The 20,323-nt window shown below is 38.4% G+C and overlaps 1 protein-coding gene across 1 annotated transcript in view; it reads right to left on the bottom strand.

Annotated features, from left to right (window-relative positions):
* The window catches only part of ARID1B (AT-rich interaction domain 1B), a 574,571-nt gene that overhangs the window by 56,692 nt on the left and 497,556 nt on the right, over positions 1 to 20,323 (bottom strand). Inside the window, 2 exon segments of the mRNA XM_077149343.1 lie at positions 4,701 to 4,829; positions 6,517 to 6,844. Of these exon segments, the coding sequence (XP_077005458.1) occupies positions 4,701 to 4,829; positions 6,517 to 6,844 (457 nt within the window).

Here is a 20,323-nt window from a genome sequence, read left to right as displayed (position 1 = left end):
CAGAAAAAGTGCCTTGCTGGCAAATGGCAACATGAGATATGAATTATAAATACACCTCACTAAAGAACAGTTGCTGAAAGGCATGTGTATGTGATATGCATGTGAGGCAAAGATACAAACAATTAGGCATACCTAAAAGATAGACCAACATATTTGGATATGTAAATGAATCCAGTTGTTTCTAAGTAGAGGAAGATTTCTCATTCACATTGTTTTAGGAAACACTGAACTACTTCAAGATAAGTATAGCTGGAGTGCTACCAAATCAAGCCACATTATGGCTAAGACTTCGTGGAAGATACTCACCAAAAGAGGGGCTTGGATTTAAAAAAACAACCTTAATTTAAATTTGCAGTCTTCTATTTTCCTCAAAGGAAATATATATATATATATATATATATATTTTTTTTTTTTAAATATATATATATATATATATTTTTTTTTTAACATGGGCAGGCAACGGGAATCGAACCCAGGTCCTCTGGCATTGCAGGCAAGCATTCCTGCCTGCTGAGCCACTGTGGCCCTCAAAGGAAATATTTTAAAACTAATTTCTGTGACCCCGGGTTTTGGTATGATGAAAATGTATTTGTGATAATCAGTATAAAAATTCCCTTCTGGGTAAGAGTGACAAGACTTTTCAAAGTTGACTTATTTTGCCTGATGTCTTAAAAAACGAAGATGCCTGAGAGTTTTCTTCCTTCTGATGTTCAGTTAGTCTGCTAAGAGCCTTCCAAGGACATCAAGAGAATGGTAGTGCTTGTATCTATACATGCACATATATACATTTATCTGTGTAAATGATGCCAACTTTCATTTTCATTCTTCTACAACTCAGAATTCTTATGAACATGTTAAAGCTATATTGGTATGGGCAGTCAAAGGGTCAAAAAGGACAGAAATTCAACTCCATCTGCATGGCAGTAAGTAAACTCTTACGTCATCTCATGAGGTGTCGGGTTCCAAAAACAAATGACTCACGCTGCACAGAGGTGTAGATGGGGAACGTGCCCAGCAGTCATTTCCTTTTAGGTGCAGCAAAGGCAACTGAGCTAAGACAAAAGAAAAAAATCTAGACCTTTACCATCAAAGGTAGGATCTGTACTAAGACACCACTAGAAAGGCACTATTCGAAATCTGCTCTGGTGTCTAATAGGATTGCCTTAAGACATGAAGGAGAACTAAAATTTAGAGATTAAAAAAGAAGAGAAAATCCAGTTTAGAGACAGTACAAGTAGAAGAGCAGTGGGGCCAGGAGATGGGAACATGGGCTCTGCCTGCCTGCAGCTAATTAAACGATCCTGAGTGGATCACACTGCAGGTCTGGGTTTCTTCAACCACAAAATCAAGGAGTAGAGACTGGCTGACTTCTAAGCTCCTTCCAGTTCTAAAATTCTATCATTCTATAATTGAAACACTGCATACTCTTGGAGTCTATTCTTTTGAAAATGGTATTACCTCAAAAATCTGTGCCAGAACCTGGACACACAATCTCAAGTCTAACAAAACTTGATATATAAAGTGCTGAGAAGTGGCAGATTCTAAGGAATCAAAATCTGTCCATCAATACTGGTTTAAAGATCTAGGGTTTGTTTGGCCTTTGAAAATGAATTGACATTTGGCATTCTCCTTGGAGCTGATTTCCGAAAAAAGAAATCTGGATAATTCCGCAATGTACAAATCTACAAATCCCTTGTATGTAGTACAGATACCCTTTTGTTGAACCCCAATGGTGCCACCTAGAAACTGAAAACGGATGAACATGAACTAGGTGACTCAGGTGACATTTATTTTACATGTGTATATATGTGTGCATTTTAAGTAGAAAGGTACTGATGATGGATTCAGTCACTCAAAAAATTTTAAAGACTATGTTGTAGCCTGGGATTCATGGCAGTGCTTCTTTAGGAAGCTGCAGGCCAAGGACCTTCCTACGTTTCTGATTCTCCTCTGCAAAGCCAGTGTCTCAGAACACTATAGAAACAATACTAAAGATAAGCCATCAGAACTGGACTAAAGATGACACACAATAGCCATTCCTGAACTAGGCTTTTGATAAGATCACAGATATTTCCAACTCTGTTTTTATGACTTTAAAAGAACACTACATTAACCTGCAATGCATTAAAACTAAGCATAGTAATGAATTTTCTGAGTAAATTTTCTGACTACTTACATGTGTGTGGGGGTGTGGGGGTCATGTATAGAAATTACTTTTAATTCATTAATTTCACATTAATCAGATATTATTACACAGCTAATCCAGTGCCCGAACTGAAAGATTCACTACATCTGATCATAAATCTTCTGATACTCAGAATGGGGGTTTCCTTTAATCAAAGGCAAAAAGAAGCAACAATTCATCTTATGTTCTTTAACTTGGTCAATGCAGCAGGTGATTTTAGCTAGACAGTTCCCAATCAGAAAATGACATGCGCTTTTTTCTCTATATTTTTTAATATTCAACTACCTGAGAAAACCGAAAGCATTTTTACAGTGAACTGTTTAATTGCAGACACACACACACACACACACACACACACACACACTCTTTACTCTTCACCTTTATCATGAATTTGTCATTTTCAGATGCCTTCATGGGCTCTAGACCCTTTGGAATTCTGACCTGGGAAAGAAGACATTATGACAAACTCTGCAAATGTGTTTCTGAAAGGTCTGCTTCCTTTCTAGGAGAGAAACTGACATTTAGTAACCTGACTTTTCAATTTGCCAACCTACCTTTAACCTGACAGAGCTATCAAAAGGGGAGGAAAACAAAAGAACAAAACCACAAGTTTGCTGCTGTGCACTGGTTAAGAAAGGAAAGCAAAAGCATGTTGAGAATGCAGATTTCTTAAACACAGCACTAAAACATGTAATATATATGTTTTCTCATATTCAAGCTTCGCTTTTAACAAAGGAACAACAGATTATGAATGTTGTAAAATAGAAGGGAGAGAAAATTCAAAATAGAAATAAAATTTTCTTTCTTTTATTAGAAAGAACATTGTAGACATAAAAGGCCTAATTCACAGCTATCACAGACAGAGCTACAAAGAGAGCCCTTTGCCAAATGTGTTTTGTAAGATTTACATAGAAGAGTTCCAAATTTTTTCCTTATTTTTAATTGAGGAGACATTTTATTCTAAGGAAGCTATTTGGATATTGCTGACTGAAATGCAGATTTGATATTCTCATGCGGGTTAGCTAACATTGATTTTCTGCCCCAGTGAAAGAGATTTTACTCTGATGCTTGCCATTTAAATTCATTTTACACAGTTACTTAATGTGACTCGGCAAGGCATAGCCAAACTAGCTTGTGGGTCTAAATAGGACTCCTGAGTTGGTAAAGGACAGATCCTATGGATTAGCAGCTAATGATAAATGCTTTTCTCTTCCCACTGTTATTTTCCTACTGACTCATGAATTGACCTTGAAGATATCACAAGAATAATTAAAAAAACAAAAAAACAAAAAAAAAAAGGAGAAAGTGCCCCAAGAACAGGCATGTTCTGCATTTTTTAGTTTATTTTCAGGATTATATTCAAAGAATTCTGTATTTATTGGTCCACATTTAGGATCCTGCTTTTAGAATTCACAACTCTCAATTTCAAGATAACCTTTTGCTCTTGCTACCTAAATAAATGTATACTGAATACAAAACTATTAAAAAGCTATGTCGTACATTCATAATAAAAGCATAGTTCTGTAAGTTTAGTCTTTAAATAAAGCTAGCTATACCAAGTTTTATACAAATTGTTGACTGCATCCCATTTTGTTTGAACCAAAGGTGCAGTTATGACTCTACTGAAAGTACTACAACGTGATGAAATCTATGTAGGATAACCTTACCAGTAATACATACAAAATGACATCAATAATATTTCTGTTTAATAAAATACTTCGAGAGCATTTATAATCTAAAAATGGTGACAGATTTTGGTATTATATAGTCTTTCTTGCAGCAGGAAAGGAGAGATACTTTTTGTTGCTGTATGTAATTCCTGTGTTGAAACTAACACGGCAACAATGTGTTTAGAAAGAAAATTCTATGTTAAAATTCTGTGTTGTGTTTGGTTCTATTTTCCTGGTGACTTCATTATTCTAAAGATCCTTGGAAGAAATAAATGATAGAAATCTTTGGGACAGACGTTTGTTTGGTGACGATGTAATGAAACCCTCATACATCCTACTACTATGTCATCCCCATTGCAGTGAGTCCTTGTCAAATGTGACTGCTGCACTCTGAACATAGCTCTTTGTAGAGGCAGAAATGTTAACGACACAGTTGAGATAACAGCAACACAAGCTCCTAGACAAAATGATGACAACAATAGGGGAAATGGTGCCAGAAAGTAGGTGCTTTCATTACTGTTACAGGGACACAGTATATATTTTCCTCTCAGGCATGAAGGGAAAAAGCCATGCTAAAGCCATGCAGAGACGGGTTCTGAGGGGACAGCGTGCAGGTTTTCACCAAACTACCACAGGGCTGTTTGTAAGAATGAAAAACAAACAAATGAAACATAAAAAACCTGAAACAAACAAGAAACAAAAGGACGACCCCCTCTGTGATGAACTTCCTTTTAGATTTTTCCTCTTTGGGTTTGGGAGCTCCCTTAGCAGCCAGATGGCACGTTCATTAACAGTTTAAAACAATGCCGAGTCCCGCCGCAAGTACAGTGTGTGTTACTACCTACCCGTACTGGTCAGGCTGGTGCATCACGGCGGCCTGAGAGCTGCCATAGTTGGGGTGCTGGGAAGAAAACATGGGACGTCCGCCAGCCCCAGACTGGCTGGGATAAGCAGGCGACCTAATGTATGGTGGCCTAAAGCAGAACAGAAGAACAACTTCTTTGGATTTGTTGTGTAGCGCAAGTGTGAGTCCCCCTGTCCACTATAACATTCCCACACGTGGGTGTGGGTAGCTATAAATACTCTGTACCATGCAGCTGCCTGATGGTGGGACTGGGTAAGAATCATTAAACAAAAAAAAAAGGGCGGGGGCAGGTCAAAAGGAGAGAGACAAGGAAGAGTCTCGGATCTAATTTCAGTTTACAGTTTTGAAGCACAGTTTTGATTATGGTACAAGTCAAAAGTAAAATATAAAGTCTCCACTAAACTCATGGAGAGCTAAAAGGGTCAGAGTGAAAAGGCAGGGCCAATTAGAAATAGAAAGTGAACACGCATGAAAGCGTATTTACACACGAATTTATATAAAATGATTGAGAAAGGGAGCATGAGGAGGGGACAAAGGCTTTCTATGGCTATCTTCTTCCTGATACTTCCAAAGGCTTCATGTCAAAATGCAATCAAACACTTCCAACTTAACAAAAGCAAAATAACTTGTGCTTTGTAAGTTGCAACAATGGATAATTCATTTAAACCTAAATTAGAATTTCAACTGGACCAGCCAAACCAGTCTTAGCAGACAGGTTTCTTAAAAACACTCCCAGAAGACTGCATTTATTTGGTTTAGAGGCATTCTGCTGGGATTCAGCAAATTTTAAGTAATTGTCAGGTGAGTAAGAGAGATAATGAAAGATTTTTATTTTAATTCCCCAAAGGAAATTTATTATCATTTGGAGCAAACAAGGAGACGGGAGGGATCCCCACATTCCCAAAATAGCAACTTCAGAGGAAAAGTAACAAAGGGACACATTTAAACATACACATACACACACACACACACCACACACACTTTATTTCCCCTTTTGACAAAAATCAGAATCTTCTGCCTTTTCTTCTGAAGATACTATTTAGATACATATCTTCCATTGTGCTTTTCAAAAACATATACACCTTGCCTCCCAAACTTTCAATTAATTATGTTGTTTTCACAGTTTGAGTATTTACTTCAAGGATTCTAAAAATCAGGATTAAAAGCAAGTAATTGAGGCAAAAACCTTGTTCAAGCAACTTAAACTTTCTAATATAGTATCTTTTCTCTGTGAATGAATATTTTGGTTTGGACACAGAGGAAAGTAGAACTGGAAAAATAAATACAACATATCTCACAAATGTACATTTAGACAAATGCACACACAGCACGCATATGTGCACATACAATGTCTCTACTTTATAAGGATTTTTATGGTGGAGTTAAAAAAACAGAAGGGTTTTCTTTTTCAATTTTTTAGATTTTGAATAGTTTTTAGTCTTTTAATTTCCTGCTTAAAATTCATTGTTTCAAATGGAACCATGAGGCCCTTTCCTCACACCACTGGGTCTGGTTTGCTGGTTGTGATGATCGTTCACAGACATTTCAAATAGCCATCCGAACTGACTTGCCCACCACTTGGTTTCCTTCCTCCACTGATAATAAAACATGACCTCCTGTCATTGACTTCTCTGACCTTTTCATTACAGAATATCTTCAACACAAAACAAACTACTAAGCAAAATCATCTTCTATTACTCCTCTACAGGCAGGGAGATTATGTGGCTACGTGTTCAGTGGGTGTCCACATGTGAACGCCCAGAATACCGGCCCTGGCATTCTTCCTGAAGGCATACCTGCTTTGTGCTGAGTTTGCAGCAGCCTGCATCACAGCTGCAGCTGCCTCCTGTGCCTTACGGTTCACAGTGGGCATCGGAGGCCCCATTCCTGGCCCTCCCTGCTGAGACATGCCGGGAGAACTGGGGGTCATGCTGCTCATATTTCCAGGAAATGGTCTGCTCTGCATCCCCGCCGATGGCATCCGTCCCAGGGGCATAGCACCGCATGGCTGGCTGGGCCCTTGTCCATGCATCTGGCTGTTGGCATTGATAGCCATGCCGGGCCCCGGGCCGCTGTAGCTTGCACTGGGCACCCCACTATACGTTGGGGGTCTGGAGTAGTTACCTAAACAAAAAGCAAACACAAATTAAAGCCTTTTACTTAATCTTTAAACTTGTGAAAACATTCACCGGAAATACTTATAGTCCAACAATGGGATCAGTACAGAATCTTAGCCATTATCCTTATTACTTTTGGCACTAGTAGGCTGGCAGTTTGCAATGTGTTATTATCCTCAAGACTTTTAAGTAGTGAACCAAACCTCACAATCTTACATTTTAACCAAAATAATTAATTCAACTCCTGGTCTTTGGGTGAGCAGTTCCCCAAGACTACACTATTACATTACCACTATGTTCAACAGTTGTGACCCCGAGTTTAGAAGGACCATGTGCAAGGCAAAATTCAAACACGGTCACAATTATTCTTTACAAGCCCCTAGGAGGTGTCATGTGGAAATATGGTATCTGTCAAACACAGCAAGTTTTTTTCCAGCATCATGAACAGCCCTGTGCTTTGCTTGAGCATCAAGTCAAGTGGTGCATCTATGCTTGCTGATAAGTTTTAGGTGGGCTGGTGGCGCTGTGGGCAGTAGGTAGCAGAGCCTGAGCAGGCCTACACGAGTCACAATCCCGCCTCCACCTCTGCCCACACAAGTAGCTGTGATGTCCTGAATGCTTACAGAGTTGTGCGTTCTCTCCACTTCCACATCTTTTACCTCAGCTGCATGGATGTAAACTAAATTCAGGTAAACCAAAGGCATATATGATACCGTTCCTACTCTAATAATCATCATGACTTCAGATAACAATCGTTGAACAATACGGGATCCCAGGCACTGGGTTGACTTCACTTATTGCATTGATTTCATCAATAATTTCATTTATTTCTCCCAATAAACATATGAGATATAGACAGTACCATGACTCCATCCATTAAAATTAAGTTACCAAGTTAGGATTCAAGCTTGAGCAAACTGATCTGGAACCTACGTATTTAACCAACTTCATACGCTGCCTAATAAGGGACTGCTGAAATAAAATAAATATAAAAAGATAAGTTCTTGTAGAATATAGATTAGTGTTTTTCAATAGCAGTACTTACTACTTTCTGGAGAACATTCCCATACATCTAACGTAACTACACACTTACTATGTGCCAGGAACTGCTCTGGCACAGGGGACACAAAGTTAAAGCCAATCCAATCCCTGTGCCAGGAAGCTCACCATCTAAGTCTGTGTGCTAGTGCACAGTGTGGCAGAGGAGAGGCAGAGACAAGAAAAAACACAAAAGCAGAAAAATACAGCGTGAAGAGAGCAAAAGAGAAGGAAGAATCATTCTGACGGAGAGTGGGGGTGGGAGTTCAGTGCAGGTTCCTTGACTAAGCACTTCCTGAGCTGAAACCTCGTCATCCACGTGGGTAAGCTTTGAGGTCTGGGGACCAAAAGGTGAAAACTCTGCATTTACTGACTATAAGTTGTTTTAATCTTCGTTTCATTCTCTTACCTGTAAAACAAAGACAATCCTTTCTAACTCTTCTTGTAGAGTTGTTGTAAGGCTTAAAGATATGATGTATGCACAGCATCTCAAACATGGGTAACAAATGGTAGAGGTTTCATGGCTGGATGGTGTGTAAGACAGAAGAGGAGAAAGGCACTTGGTGGAGAGTGACTGTGGTCACAGATGGCAGGAGAGTAGGTGGATTCAAGACGGTCCAAGGCAAGGCTGAGGCGGGAGAGTGGTGGGGCAGAAAGAAGGGGCCAGATCTGACAGGTCTGTGTGCCAGGCTTACAAGTTTGGGATTTATTCTAAAGAAAAGGAGAAACTTCTAAAGTATTCCCAGCAGAAATTAAATTGGATTAATAAAAATAACAAAAGTAAATACTTAAATAATATTTACTATGCGCTAGGCTCAGTTCCAAGTTCTTTGTATTAACTCATTTCATCCTCACATCCACTTTATTATAAGAGATGCACTTTATTATGCTCCTCATTTGAAAGATAGAGAGCCTGAGGTACAGGGATATTAAGTATCCTGTCCTAAGGCCATAGAACTAATAATGGGAGGAGTACAGATTCAAGCCAGGCAGTTTGTGATCATGTAGTTCAGAGTCAGCACATAACCACTCTGCTATACTGCCTCTCAAACGCTTAAGAATAAACACAGGTTCTAATTATATTATTTCAATTGTACAGGTTTTCTTGAGTTCACATATAGAAACTGTATCACCTACAAATCTACAAGAAATCCAACAGACTTCTCAGTATTTACTGAGTGTTTATTCTGCATTATGTGAATTATCCATTTGTAAATTGTCCATGAAATTTGCGTTATTAACTAAAGATAATGCAAGAGTCACTATGCATATAGACCATAGGTCATCAACCTTTTTTCTGCAAAGGGCTAGCTGGTAAATATTTTAGGCTTTCTGGGTCAATCTTGCCATAGATACATACTCCACTTGTCATCATAGCCCAAAAACAGCCACAGACAATATATAAACAACTGAGAATGGCTGTGTGCCAATAAAACTTTATTCATAAAACAGTTGGAAGCCCAGGCCACAGTCTACTTACCCCGGATACAAACCAATCTCGGGACAAGCGAATAAATGACTATAACAGCAAAAGAACATGAGCCTAAAGTCAGCAGCTTCTTTAACCCCGAATACCACTGGGAAGGCTAAAGAAAGGCTTAAGATTACTAGATGAGGCACTGGCAAACTTGAAGAACTGGAAAATGGAGAGGAGTTCAAAAGGGAATAGAATAAAGCAATAGCAAAGGTTCAACAAAAATGACTCAGGGGCCACGAAGTCCCTCCAATTTAAACTGCCTTTATGTGAAGGCACATCACAGTTGCATAGTCAGGATTTGCAGTAATTATCAAATTTAAATTGTTTTGAAGTAAAAGGTAAACCATTTACTGTTTATCAGTTTCAAAGTTCTTTTTAAAAAGTTCTTGTCAGCACTCCCATTCCATGGACACCATATAAGCTCTCCTGTCTCAGTGAGAAGGGTGCCTTATGCCTCCCCTGGTGAGAGGGACCCAGAGAAGTGGGAAAGGCTGCCCTGTTCTTTCTCTTTCCAAACTTTTTTAAAGCACCAGGCAGCAGAACTTTTCTCTTTGAGCAGGAATTAAGACATCTCCTACTCCCCACCACCCTGTCCTCTTATCTTCTCCTTTCCGGATTTTCTGATAAGATCAGTGGAATATGATCTTTTATTTAAAATAAATATACTCATTCATAGTTTGGATGCACATGTAATTAATTCACATGTTCATGCTGTTACTCTATGCCTAGTTTCTACCCTCCCATAACACTTGATAGTGATTTATTTGGTAAGAAACCTTTTTCACTGAAAATGTATGTGCCTTACTTTTCAATGGAAATGAAATAATACTATACTCTTCTTTAAGAAAGCAAGCATTTAGGAATGGTTATTGCACACTACGCCTAAAATGCAGTTTTGAGAGAGAAGGAAGTCCCTGATTTCACTGAACTCTGCTTCCAATTAGAATAACTTACTGTTGTTGAATTCTTGTACCCTGGGTTTATCTGGCAATCAGAAATTGTATGTTAAGGAACACAAAGGAAAGAACTGACTGAGATGTTTAGTCATCCTGTACTTTACTTGAGTCTTTCTTTTTTTTTTATTTGCTTTTGCTTGATTTTATTTTCAAGATGTTTGATAATCAAAAATAATTGATGCTGTAGGATAAATAGATGCCTATTGATTCATTGATTTTTTTTTATTAATTAACGGAAAAAAAGAAATTAACCCAACATTTAGAAATCATACCATTCTACATATGCAATCAGTAATTCTTAACATCATCACATAGATGCATGATCATCGTTTCTTAGTACATTTGCATCGGTTTAGAAGAACTAGCAACACAACAGAAAAAGATATAGAATGTTAATATAGAGAAAAAAAATAAAAGTAATAATAATAGTAAAAAAAAAAAAAACAAAACCCTATAGCTCAGATGCAGCTTCATTCAGTGTTTTAACATGATTACTTTACAATTAGGTATTATTGTGCTGTCCATTTTTGAGTTTTTGCTTGAGTCTTTCTTATATGAGTTATATACTAAAGAGAGAATTGTTGTGTCTCAACAGCTTTGCAAATGCAGCAGCTGGTGTTGGTCTTAGGGCAGGAAGCACCCTATAATTGAGCAGAGCATGCATTAGAGCATAAAAGCTGTGCACACCCACACATGCATGCATGCAGGGGTACACAGAAAGGCATATTAAATACTGGGCTCTTAATCCAGTTTTCTGCAATCAGTTGGGTTGATTCCATGAATTGCACTCAAAAGCACATGTCAAGGGAGTAAGTTCTAATTGTAGAGGCCCCTATTTGATAGAAGATATAGAAAATTTACCTTTCTTCTCCTTGAAACTTTTAAGATTTTCCCCATCAAACTAACATGACTGGATAAAAATGGTTTCTAAAAGGTTTAAAATGGTTTCAGAGGCAGCAATGGGTAAAAAGCACAGGCTTTAGAACATGGGTCTGGAAACTGGTTCACTTCCTGAAGTATGACTCTGGACAAGATATTTAACCTCTGTAAGCATCAGTTTTGCCATCTATGAAGTGAGAATAATGGGGAATGTGTTTATTTGAAGTACCAGGCATAGAGTGCGCTACCATCTTTTCAAAATGTGTGGATTAGGGGAAGAATGATTCACGACCCCCCCCTTCCTTTACCTACTCTATAGCTTATCTTTTTCCCTATGATAAACAAAACTGAAATATGTAAGCCAAGCAAAATATGAGAGAAAAATCCAGGAATGAGAAGTGCAGTCTTATTTCCATGTTTCTCTAATAGATAAGTAATTTGTTGGCAATAGTTCTGACAGCAAACAGATGGATCCAGCATTACCCACAATGAAGGCAGCAGATGCTGGGCCAGCCCACCTCAGCTGGATAGGTCTTTCAGCCAAGTCCAAGAGTCACAGTTTTCAAGTGGGTTCATCTTGGCACATCAGCTTTGGAAAATTGGTGACCAAATGCATTCAGATTTCAACCTAGTAGGAGTTATATTCAAACAGGGAGAGGAAGAAGCAGGAGCTAGATTCTATTTAAGTCATCATCATTCTTTTAGGAGATCACCAATAGCTTAGTATCCAACTCCAAAATATTTAAATTTGCTAGTTAGAATCAATTACCTAAGCCTACTGCTTTAAGTCTCTACCGACAAAGGAAGCGTTACCCCCAGTTTCAGTTACTTAACTCCAATGCTATGAAAAATAAAATGGGGGCACACATCAAAGGCACTGACATTTTACCCCTGGGTGGTAGAAAACAAACACAAAATTAGCTATGTATGATGATTAATATATTTGTGAATTATAAGTAAATATGCATTTATCATCTTTTTTTAGCCGATGATGTGTATCCTTTTTTTTTTTTTTTTTAACATGGGCAGGCACCAGGAATTGAACCCAGGTCCTTGGGCACAGCAGGCAAGTGTTCTTGCCCGCTGAGCCACCGTGGCCCGTCCTCTATCATTTTTAATAGTACTCTACTCCACATTATTTTTAAGTCATGTTTACTGAAACTATAACATACTGTAACACCTACAGTCATGTAACTGCTACCACCCCAGTCAAGACATAGAATACTTCTATCATAACAAGTACCGTCAGTCCCCTGTAGTCAGTCCCACTCCCATATTGCAGCCGCTGGTAAATGCTGATCTGATTTCTGTCCATCATTTTGCCTTCTGCAGAATATAAACAAGAGTCATATAGAATGTAGCCTTTTGTGTTTAGCTCCTAGTATCTGCTTTTGAAATTCATCCACACTGTAGCATGGATGTGCAGTGTAATATTATTGAGTAGTAGATCACAGTCAGAGTCAGCTAGGCTATTTCTAGTTTTTGATAATTATGAATAAAGCTGCTAAAAACATTTGCATATGGGTCATTCTGTGGACCTAAGTTTTCATTTCTCTCCGTAGGTGGGGTGGGTTTTCTGGGTTGTATGTTACGTGAATGTTTAAAGTTAATACACTGGAAGTGCTGAGGGAGGTGCCAAGACAGCGGCTTAGCAAGGTGCGTGATTTAGTTTGTCCTCCAGAATAGCTACTAAATAACCAGGAACAGTACAGAACAGCTTCTGGGGCCATGTCAGTGATCGGATACACAGCGTACCCCAGTCTGGACCAGATGGACTGGCTGGGAGCCCCACCCAGAACCGTGAGTTCCCCAAGCTGTGGCGGCTGGCACCCCTGCCCCACAGGCTGCTTCCCAGAGGGGAAAGGAAAGGGACTTTACCAGCAGCAAAGAGCTGAGCACAACCAAACACCAATTGTGGAATTAATTAAAAAATTCTGACAATTAAAAATAGGCCCCCAGCTCAGGCGAACATGGTCAAAGCAGAGGTCATTCATTTTTGCCCCAGAGCCAAGGGGACAGGGCTGACGGAAAAATAAAAATAAAAAAAACCACAAAGGCTTTTGTGGCTGTGTTTGTACAAAGGCTTGACTGCCTTTGGATACAGTGGCAGGGCTTCTAAGGCTGCAACAGCCCCAGGCATAGGCAGAAACAAGCTTGTTTGAGGGCTTGCCTGGAGCCTGTGCCTTCCCCAGGGGAGGGGTGAGGCCCAACACAGGTGGAATCCCTCCCTCAAGGAAGTCAGACCCCAGGGCTTGGTAATTTGAAGCCATTAAAACCAGCCTACAACCTCTCTTCTGTCTCCACCACATCTCCAGCAGGGAGAGTCTGCCAAAGTTAAAGGTACCACATCATCTTAGGCTGGTGGGACCTGCAGGCAGACAGGCGCCATATACTGGACAGGATAAGAAAAACAGAGCCCAGAGACTTCACAGGAAAGTCTTTCAACCTGCTGGGTCTCAACCCTCAGGGAAAACTGATACAGGTGACTCTTTCCTCCTGACAGGAGGCCAGTTTGGTCTGGGAAAATCCGGCTGGGGTCTATAATACCGAAGCAGACCCTCCTAAGGGTGGGGGGTGGCAAAGGCACCACACAGGCAGGGCAAGAAACAAGAAAACAAGAACTGAAAATTTCTCCTCTGTTAAACAAAACCTAAGCTAGTGGTCCAGAAAAAGCTGAACTGAATGTCAAAGAACAGATAGACAACAAATGCATCCAGCAAGAAAACCCTAGGTAAAAGAAGTGAAAACAATCTCCAGAATAAACTAATTAAGCTAATTATAAATGCCTAGATGCCAGCAAAAAAAATAACAAATCACACAAGGAAAATTGAAGATATGGCCCAGTCAAAGGAACAAACCAATAATTCAAATGAGATATAGGAGTTGAAACAATTAATTCAGAATATACGAACAGACATGGAAAACCTCATCAAAAATCAAATCAATGAATTGAGGGAGGATATAAAGAAGGCAAGGAAAGAACAAAAATAAGAAATCGAAAGTCTGAAAAACAAATCACAGAACTTATGGAATGAAAGGCACAGCAGAAGAGATGAAAAAAACAATGGAAACCTATAATGTTAGATTTCGAGAGGCAAAAGATAGGATTGGTGAACTGGAGGACGGAACATCTGAAATCCAACAAGCAAAAGAAAATATAGGTGAAAAAAAATGGAAAAATATGAGCAGGGACTCAGGGAACTGAATGACAATATGAAGCACACAAATATACATGTCGTGGGTGTCCCAGAAGGAGAAGAGAAGGAAAAAGGAGGAGAAAAACTAATGGAGGAAATTATCACTAAAAATTTCCCAACTCTTATGAAAGACTTAGAATTACAGATCCAAGAAGTGCAGTATACCCCAAACAGAATAGATCCAAACAGATGTACTCCGAGACACTTACTAATCAGAATGTCAGAGGTCAAAGAAAAAGGGAGAGTCTTGAAAGCAGCAAGAGAAAAAGCAATCCATCACATACAAGGGAAGCCCAATAAGACCATGCATAGATTTCTCAGCAGAAACCATGCAGGTGAGAAGACAGTGGGATGATATATTTAAATTACTAAAAGAGAAAAACTGCCAACCAAGAATTCTATATCCAGCAAAACTGTCCTTCAAAAATGAGGGAGAAATTAAAACACTTTCAGACAAAAAGTAACTGAGAGAATTAGTGACCAAGAGACCAGCTCTGCAAGAAATACTAAAGGGAGCACTAGAGACAGATACGAAAAGACAGGAGAGAGAGGTGTGGAGAAGAGTGTAGAAATGAAGACTATCAGTAAAGGCAAAGAGAAGGAAAATTAGATATGACATATAAAATCCAAAAGGCAAAACAGTAGAAGAAAGTACTACCCATACAGTAATAATACTAAACGTTAATGGATTAAACTCTCCAATCAAAAGACATAGACTGGCAGAATGGATTAAAAAACACGACCCATCTGTATGCTGTCCACAGGAAATGCATCTTAGACCCAAGGATAAACACAGGTTGAAAATGAAAGGTTGGGAGAAGACATTTCATGCAAATAACAATCAGAAAAGAGCAGGAGTAGCTATACTGATATCCAACAAATTAGACTTCAAATGTAAAACAGTTAAAAGAGACAAAGAAGGACACTATGTATTAATAAAAGAAACGATTCAACAAGAAGATATAACAATCATAAATATTTATGCACTGAGCCAGAATGCTGCAAAATACATGTGGCAAACACTGAAAAGAGAAACAGACACATCTACCATAATAGTTGGAGACTTCAATTCCCCACTCTCATCAATGGACAGAACATCCAGACAGAGGATCAATAAAGAAACAGAGAATTTGAATAATACAATAAATGAGCTAGACTTAACAGACATTTATAGAACATTACACTCCATAACAGCAGCATTTACCTTTTTCTCAAGTGCTCATGGATCATTCTCGAGGATAGACCATATGCTGGGTCACAAAGCAAGTCTCAATAAATTTAAAAAGATTGAAATCATACAAAACACTTTCTCAGATCATAAGGGAATGAAGTTGGAAATCAATAATAGGCAAAGCGCCAGAAAATTCACAAATATGTGGAGGCTCAACAACACACTCTTAAACAACCAGTGGGTCAAGGAAGAAATTGCAAGAGAAATCAGTAAATATCTTGAGGCAAATGCAAATGAAAACACAACATAACAAAACTTATGGGATGCAGCAAAGGCAGTGCTAAGAGGGAAATTTATTGCCCTAAATGCCTATATCAAAAAAGAAGAAAGGGCAAAAATACAGGAATTAACTGTCCACTTGGAAGAACTGAAGAAAGAACAGCAAACTAACCCCAAAGCAAGCAAAAGGAAAGAAATAATGAAGATTAGAGCAGAAATAAATGAAATTGAGAACATGAAAACAATCAAGAAAATAAAAAAAAAACAAAAAAACAGGAGTTAGTTCTATGAGAAAATCAATAAAATTGATGGACCCTTAGTGAGGTTGACAAAAAGAAGTAGAGGGAGAGGATGCAAATAAATAAGATCAGAAATGGGAGAGGAGACATAACCACTGACCCCACAGAAATAAAGGAAGTAATGAGAGGATACTATGAACAACTTTATGCTAATAAACTCGACAATGTAGATGAAATGGACAACTTCCTAGAAAGGCATGAACAACCAACTTAGACTCGAGAATAAATAGATGTCCTCAACAAACCAATCACAAGTAAAGAAATTGAATCAGTCATTAAGAAGCTCCCGCCAAAGAAAACTCCAGGACCAGATGGCTTCACATGTGAATTCTGCCAAACATTCCAGAAAGAATTAGTACCAATCCTGCTCAAACTCTTCCGAAAAACTGAAGAGGAGGGAAAGCTACCTAACTCATTCTGTGAAGCCAACATCACCCTCATACCAAAGCCAGACAAATATATTACAAAAAAAGAAAACTATAGACCAATCTCTCTAATGAATATAGATGCAAAAATCCTCAACAAAATTCTAGCAAATCGAATCCAGCAACACATTAAAAGAATTGTACATCATGACCAAGTAGGATTCATCCCTGGTATGCAAGGATGGTTCAACATAAGAAAATCAATTAATGTAATACACCATATCAACAAATCAAAGCAGAAAAATCACATGATCATCTCGATTGATGCAGAAAAGGCATTTGACAAAATTCAACATCCTTTCCTGTTGAAAACACTTCAAAGGACAGGAATAGAAGGGAACTTCCTCAAAATGCTAAAGGGAATATACAAAGTTAATACATTGTCAAACTGTGGCTGTAACCACTTTGCATTCCTACCAAAAAGTGTATGAGAGCTCAAACTGGTCTGCCTTGTTGCCAGCACTCTGCATTGCCAAAATTTTAAAAAGTATTATCAATTCTCCCAAAACAAACAAACAAAAAACAACAACAAAAAAGAAAAAGTATTAGCTATTTTAATAGGTATGAAGTGAATATCATTACACATTTCCCTACATTTCCCAGTCCCTATCAAATGATTTTGAGTATTTTTCACATACTTGCTGCTTCTCATATTTAAATAAGGCCCCTTTTGCAAGGGGGGGAGGGGGTACATTTAAAAAATTGCCTTTGAGTACATCTTTCTACTCAGATCTACCACGATAGCAGACACAGTGTTACTCTTTAGGCACTGCTTTAAGAGGAACTGCATCATGTACTTGAAAAGAGCACAAATGCAGGTTCAAAATGAAAGCGAACTTACCCCAAGTTGCATTAAATCCTACAGTTTGTGGGAATAAAATTGAGATAAATTTTTTTTGAACTGATATATAAGGCATCATAATTTTTTCTAGGTCACATACACTTAATCTTTAAGATGTTCTAGTAGTAATAATATTACACAAAGTTTATAAAAGAGAGAAAAATACACCCAATAACTTGTTACAGTATCGCACCAGTGTTTCACTTTTAGTAGCATTTCCACATGTTACAAAATTAATTGCTTTAAAAAACTTTACAAAGTAATGCGAGGGACAACCAAAACAATAGGCTGAGCCCTTGATCTTGGGGTTCGCCCCTATGAAACTTATTCCTACAAAAGATAGGCTAAGCCTACTTAAAATTATGCCTAAGAGTCATTCCCAGATAACTTCTTTTGTTGCTCAGATGTGCCCTCTCTCTCTAAGCCAACTCGGCAGGTGAACTTACTGTCCTCCCCCCTACATGGCACATGACTCCCAAGGGTGTAAATCTCCCTAGCAATGTGGGATAGAACTCCTGGATTCACCGGGACAAAGTATCATGGGATTGAGAAAGCCTTCTTGGCCAAAAAGGGGAAGAGAGAAATGAGACAAAATAAATTTTCAGTGGCTGAGACATTTCAAACAGAGACAAGAAGTTATTTTGGACTAATGCATTAAATAGATATTCCTTTTTAGTTAATGGTGTATTGGAGTGGCTCTTGGGAAGTACCTGAATGTAGAGCTGTGTTCCAGTAGCCTTGATTCTTAAAGATGATTGTATAATGATACAGCTTTTACAACGTGACTGTGGGATTGTGAAAACCATGTGTCTGATGCTCCTTTTATCCAGGGTATGGACAAATGAGTAAAAAAATATGGATACAAAATAAATAAACAAATAATAGGGGCAATAAGGGAGAAAATAAATTGGGTACACTGAAATACTAGGGGTCAATGAGAGGGAGGTGTAAGGGGTATGGAATGTGGAATGTATGAGTTCTTTCTTTTGTACTTCTTTTTCTGGAGTGATGCAAATGTTCTAAAACTGATCATGGTGTGAGCTACTGATTATACACCATGTATGGATTATATGTGTCAAGATTTGTCAATTAAGGAGAAAAAAAGCAATGTGAGCTCAATGCAGAAAAAATATAGGTGTCCAGAGAAGAGTAGACAAAAATTATCTAAATTAGGTAACTGAAGTTTTACCTCCCACAGAAAAAGATACTATGTTATAAATTACTCTTAAATATTAAATATCAACCCCAAATCCATCAAGCATTCAAAGCAGGGTCAAGAAGAGATATTAATGTCTTTGGATTTCTCACCATTTTAGCAAAATTCATTCATTCACGCATTCAAGAAATATTTATTAAGGGTATCTTCTGTGTCAGGCTCTGTGCTAAATACTGGGGGTTTAGCAGTTACCAAGACAAGGAGCTTAGATTCAAGAGAAAGAAACAGGCAAACATATGTAGACAATGAAACAGGGTGGTAAACACTATAGGGAAAAAGAAAGCAGAAGGTGAGAACGTATACAGAATGGCAAGGGGAGGCATCTCGAGAAGGTGACTGAGGAGAATTACTATAGAACAAGGGAGCTATGTGGATGTCTGTGGCCTCTCTTGGGAATAGAAGTAGATCTTTGGAGAACTAACAATAACTAAAGGGCCAGGCCTAAACATAGGGAACATATGGACACAAGCAGCTGCCTGTAGCTGACATCAGGGCAGGAAATGAAGATGAGAGCTAGGACCTCCAGGGAGTTAGGGGTAGAACCAACCATATACCAGGTGCATGACCTCCAGAAAGCTACTAAAATTACTCTGTTTCCTTGCCTGTAAAAAAAGGAACAACGTGGGCATTGTGAGAAAAAATATTATAATAGTTAAGAATTGTAGGACAACTGACAATCGTAGAAAGAATCTGTCAAGGAATAAAAAGAAAATTGCTCAAGTGTTAATAAGATAACTTTTTAATCAGTGAAAACAAGTTATCTTTACAATATCATGTTTTTATATGCCTTATTTTACTTTCATGATGCACAGACATTCAAATTTACTACTCAAAGGAAAATATAGGAAAAAGTATGCACTGACATAAAAAATTTTAAAAGGTATTCTTCTCCACCCAATAGCCAAATCTGTACACAACACTACCAATTTCTCTGGTAAGAAACAAAGAAGTCTAAGGATGTGAAGTCAAATCTGGCACAACTCCCGTGTCCTCTGGGCTTATGACTGCTGGGCATCCCCGGAGGTGGGTGAGAGAGAGTCCTGGGTGGTTTCACTGATGGCCTAGAGACCTTCTGCTGTCAGAGGAAGCCTTGTGAAAGTAAGCTTGGTGTCAGCTGTATAGATTTATGAACTATAGTAGGCCATTTCTTTTCAACAAAGATGTGAACAAATGGCACATCTATGAAGCTTGAGAAAAAAATACCTTGCTCAGAGTTCGGGCAGAGCTGCATGTCCATACACTGCATTTCCAGGCTGCTATTCACGACTGTCACGATCAAGGGTAAAGTCCACCAAACAAGAAAGTTTAAAACAAGTTGCTTAATCATTAAATGAAGGGAGTGAATGTCACCACTCTTGACTGACAGACATTTTCCTCACTTTTAATTTTTTCTAACTCCCAGGTTTTGATAAAATCATGAGGAATATCAGTCACTTAAGAAAACATCATGCTTAAGTCTTGTCACTTAAAGGCTAAATTTGAGCATCAAAAAGACTGACTGACCGCATAAACCTAACTTTTGCTGTAAAATGACCTAATTCAATTTCTGTTTTCTCTAATATTAGCAAGATAGAGATTTAGAATATTTCCTTAGCAAAACAAAACACTACAGACTACAGAGGGAATACTTGTTCTCAGTGTTATCAATTTAACCATAAGTAAGGCTAAGGAAACAGGAAGCTACAACATCATCAAGTATATTACAACC

Source organism: Tamandua tetradactyla, chromosome 2 (genome assembly GCF_023851605.1).
Source record: "Tamandua tetradactyla isolate mTamTet1 chromosome 2, mTamTet1.pri, whole genome shotgun sequence".
Lineage (NCBI taxonomy): Eukaryota > Metazoa > Chordata > Mammalia > Pilosa > Myrmecophagidae > Tamandua > Tamandua tetradactyla.
This window is presented reverse-complemented; position numbering and strand designations above follow the sequence as displayed.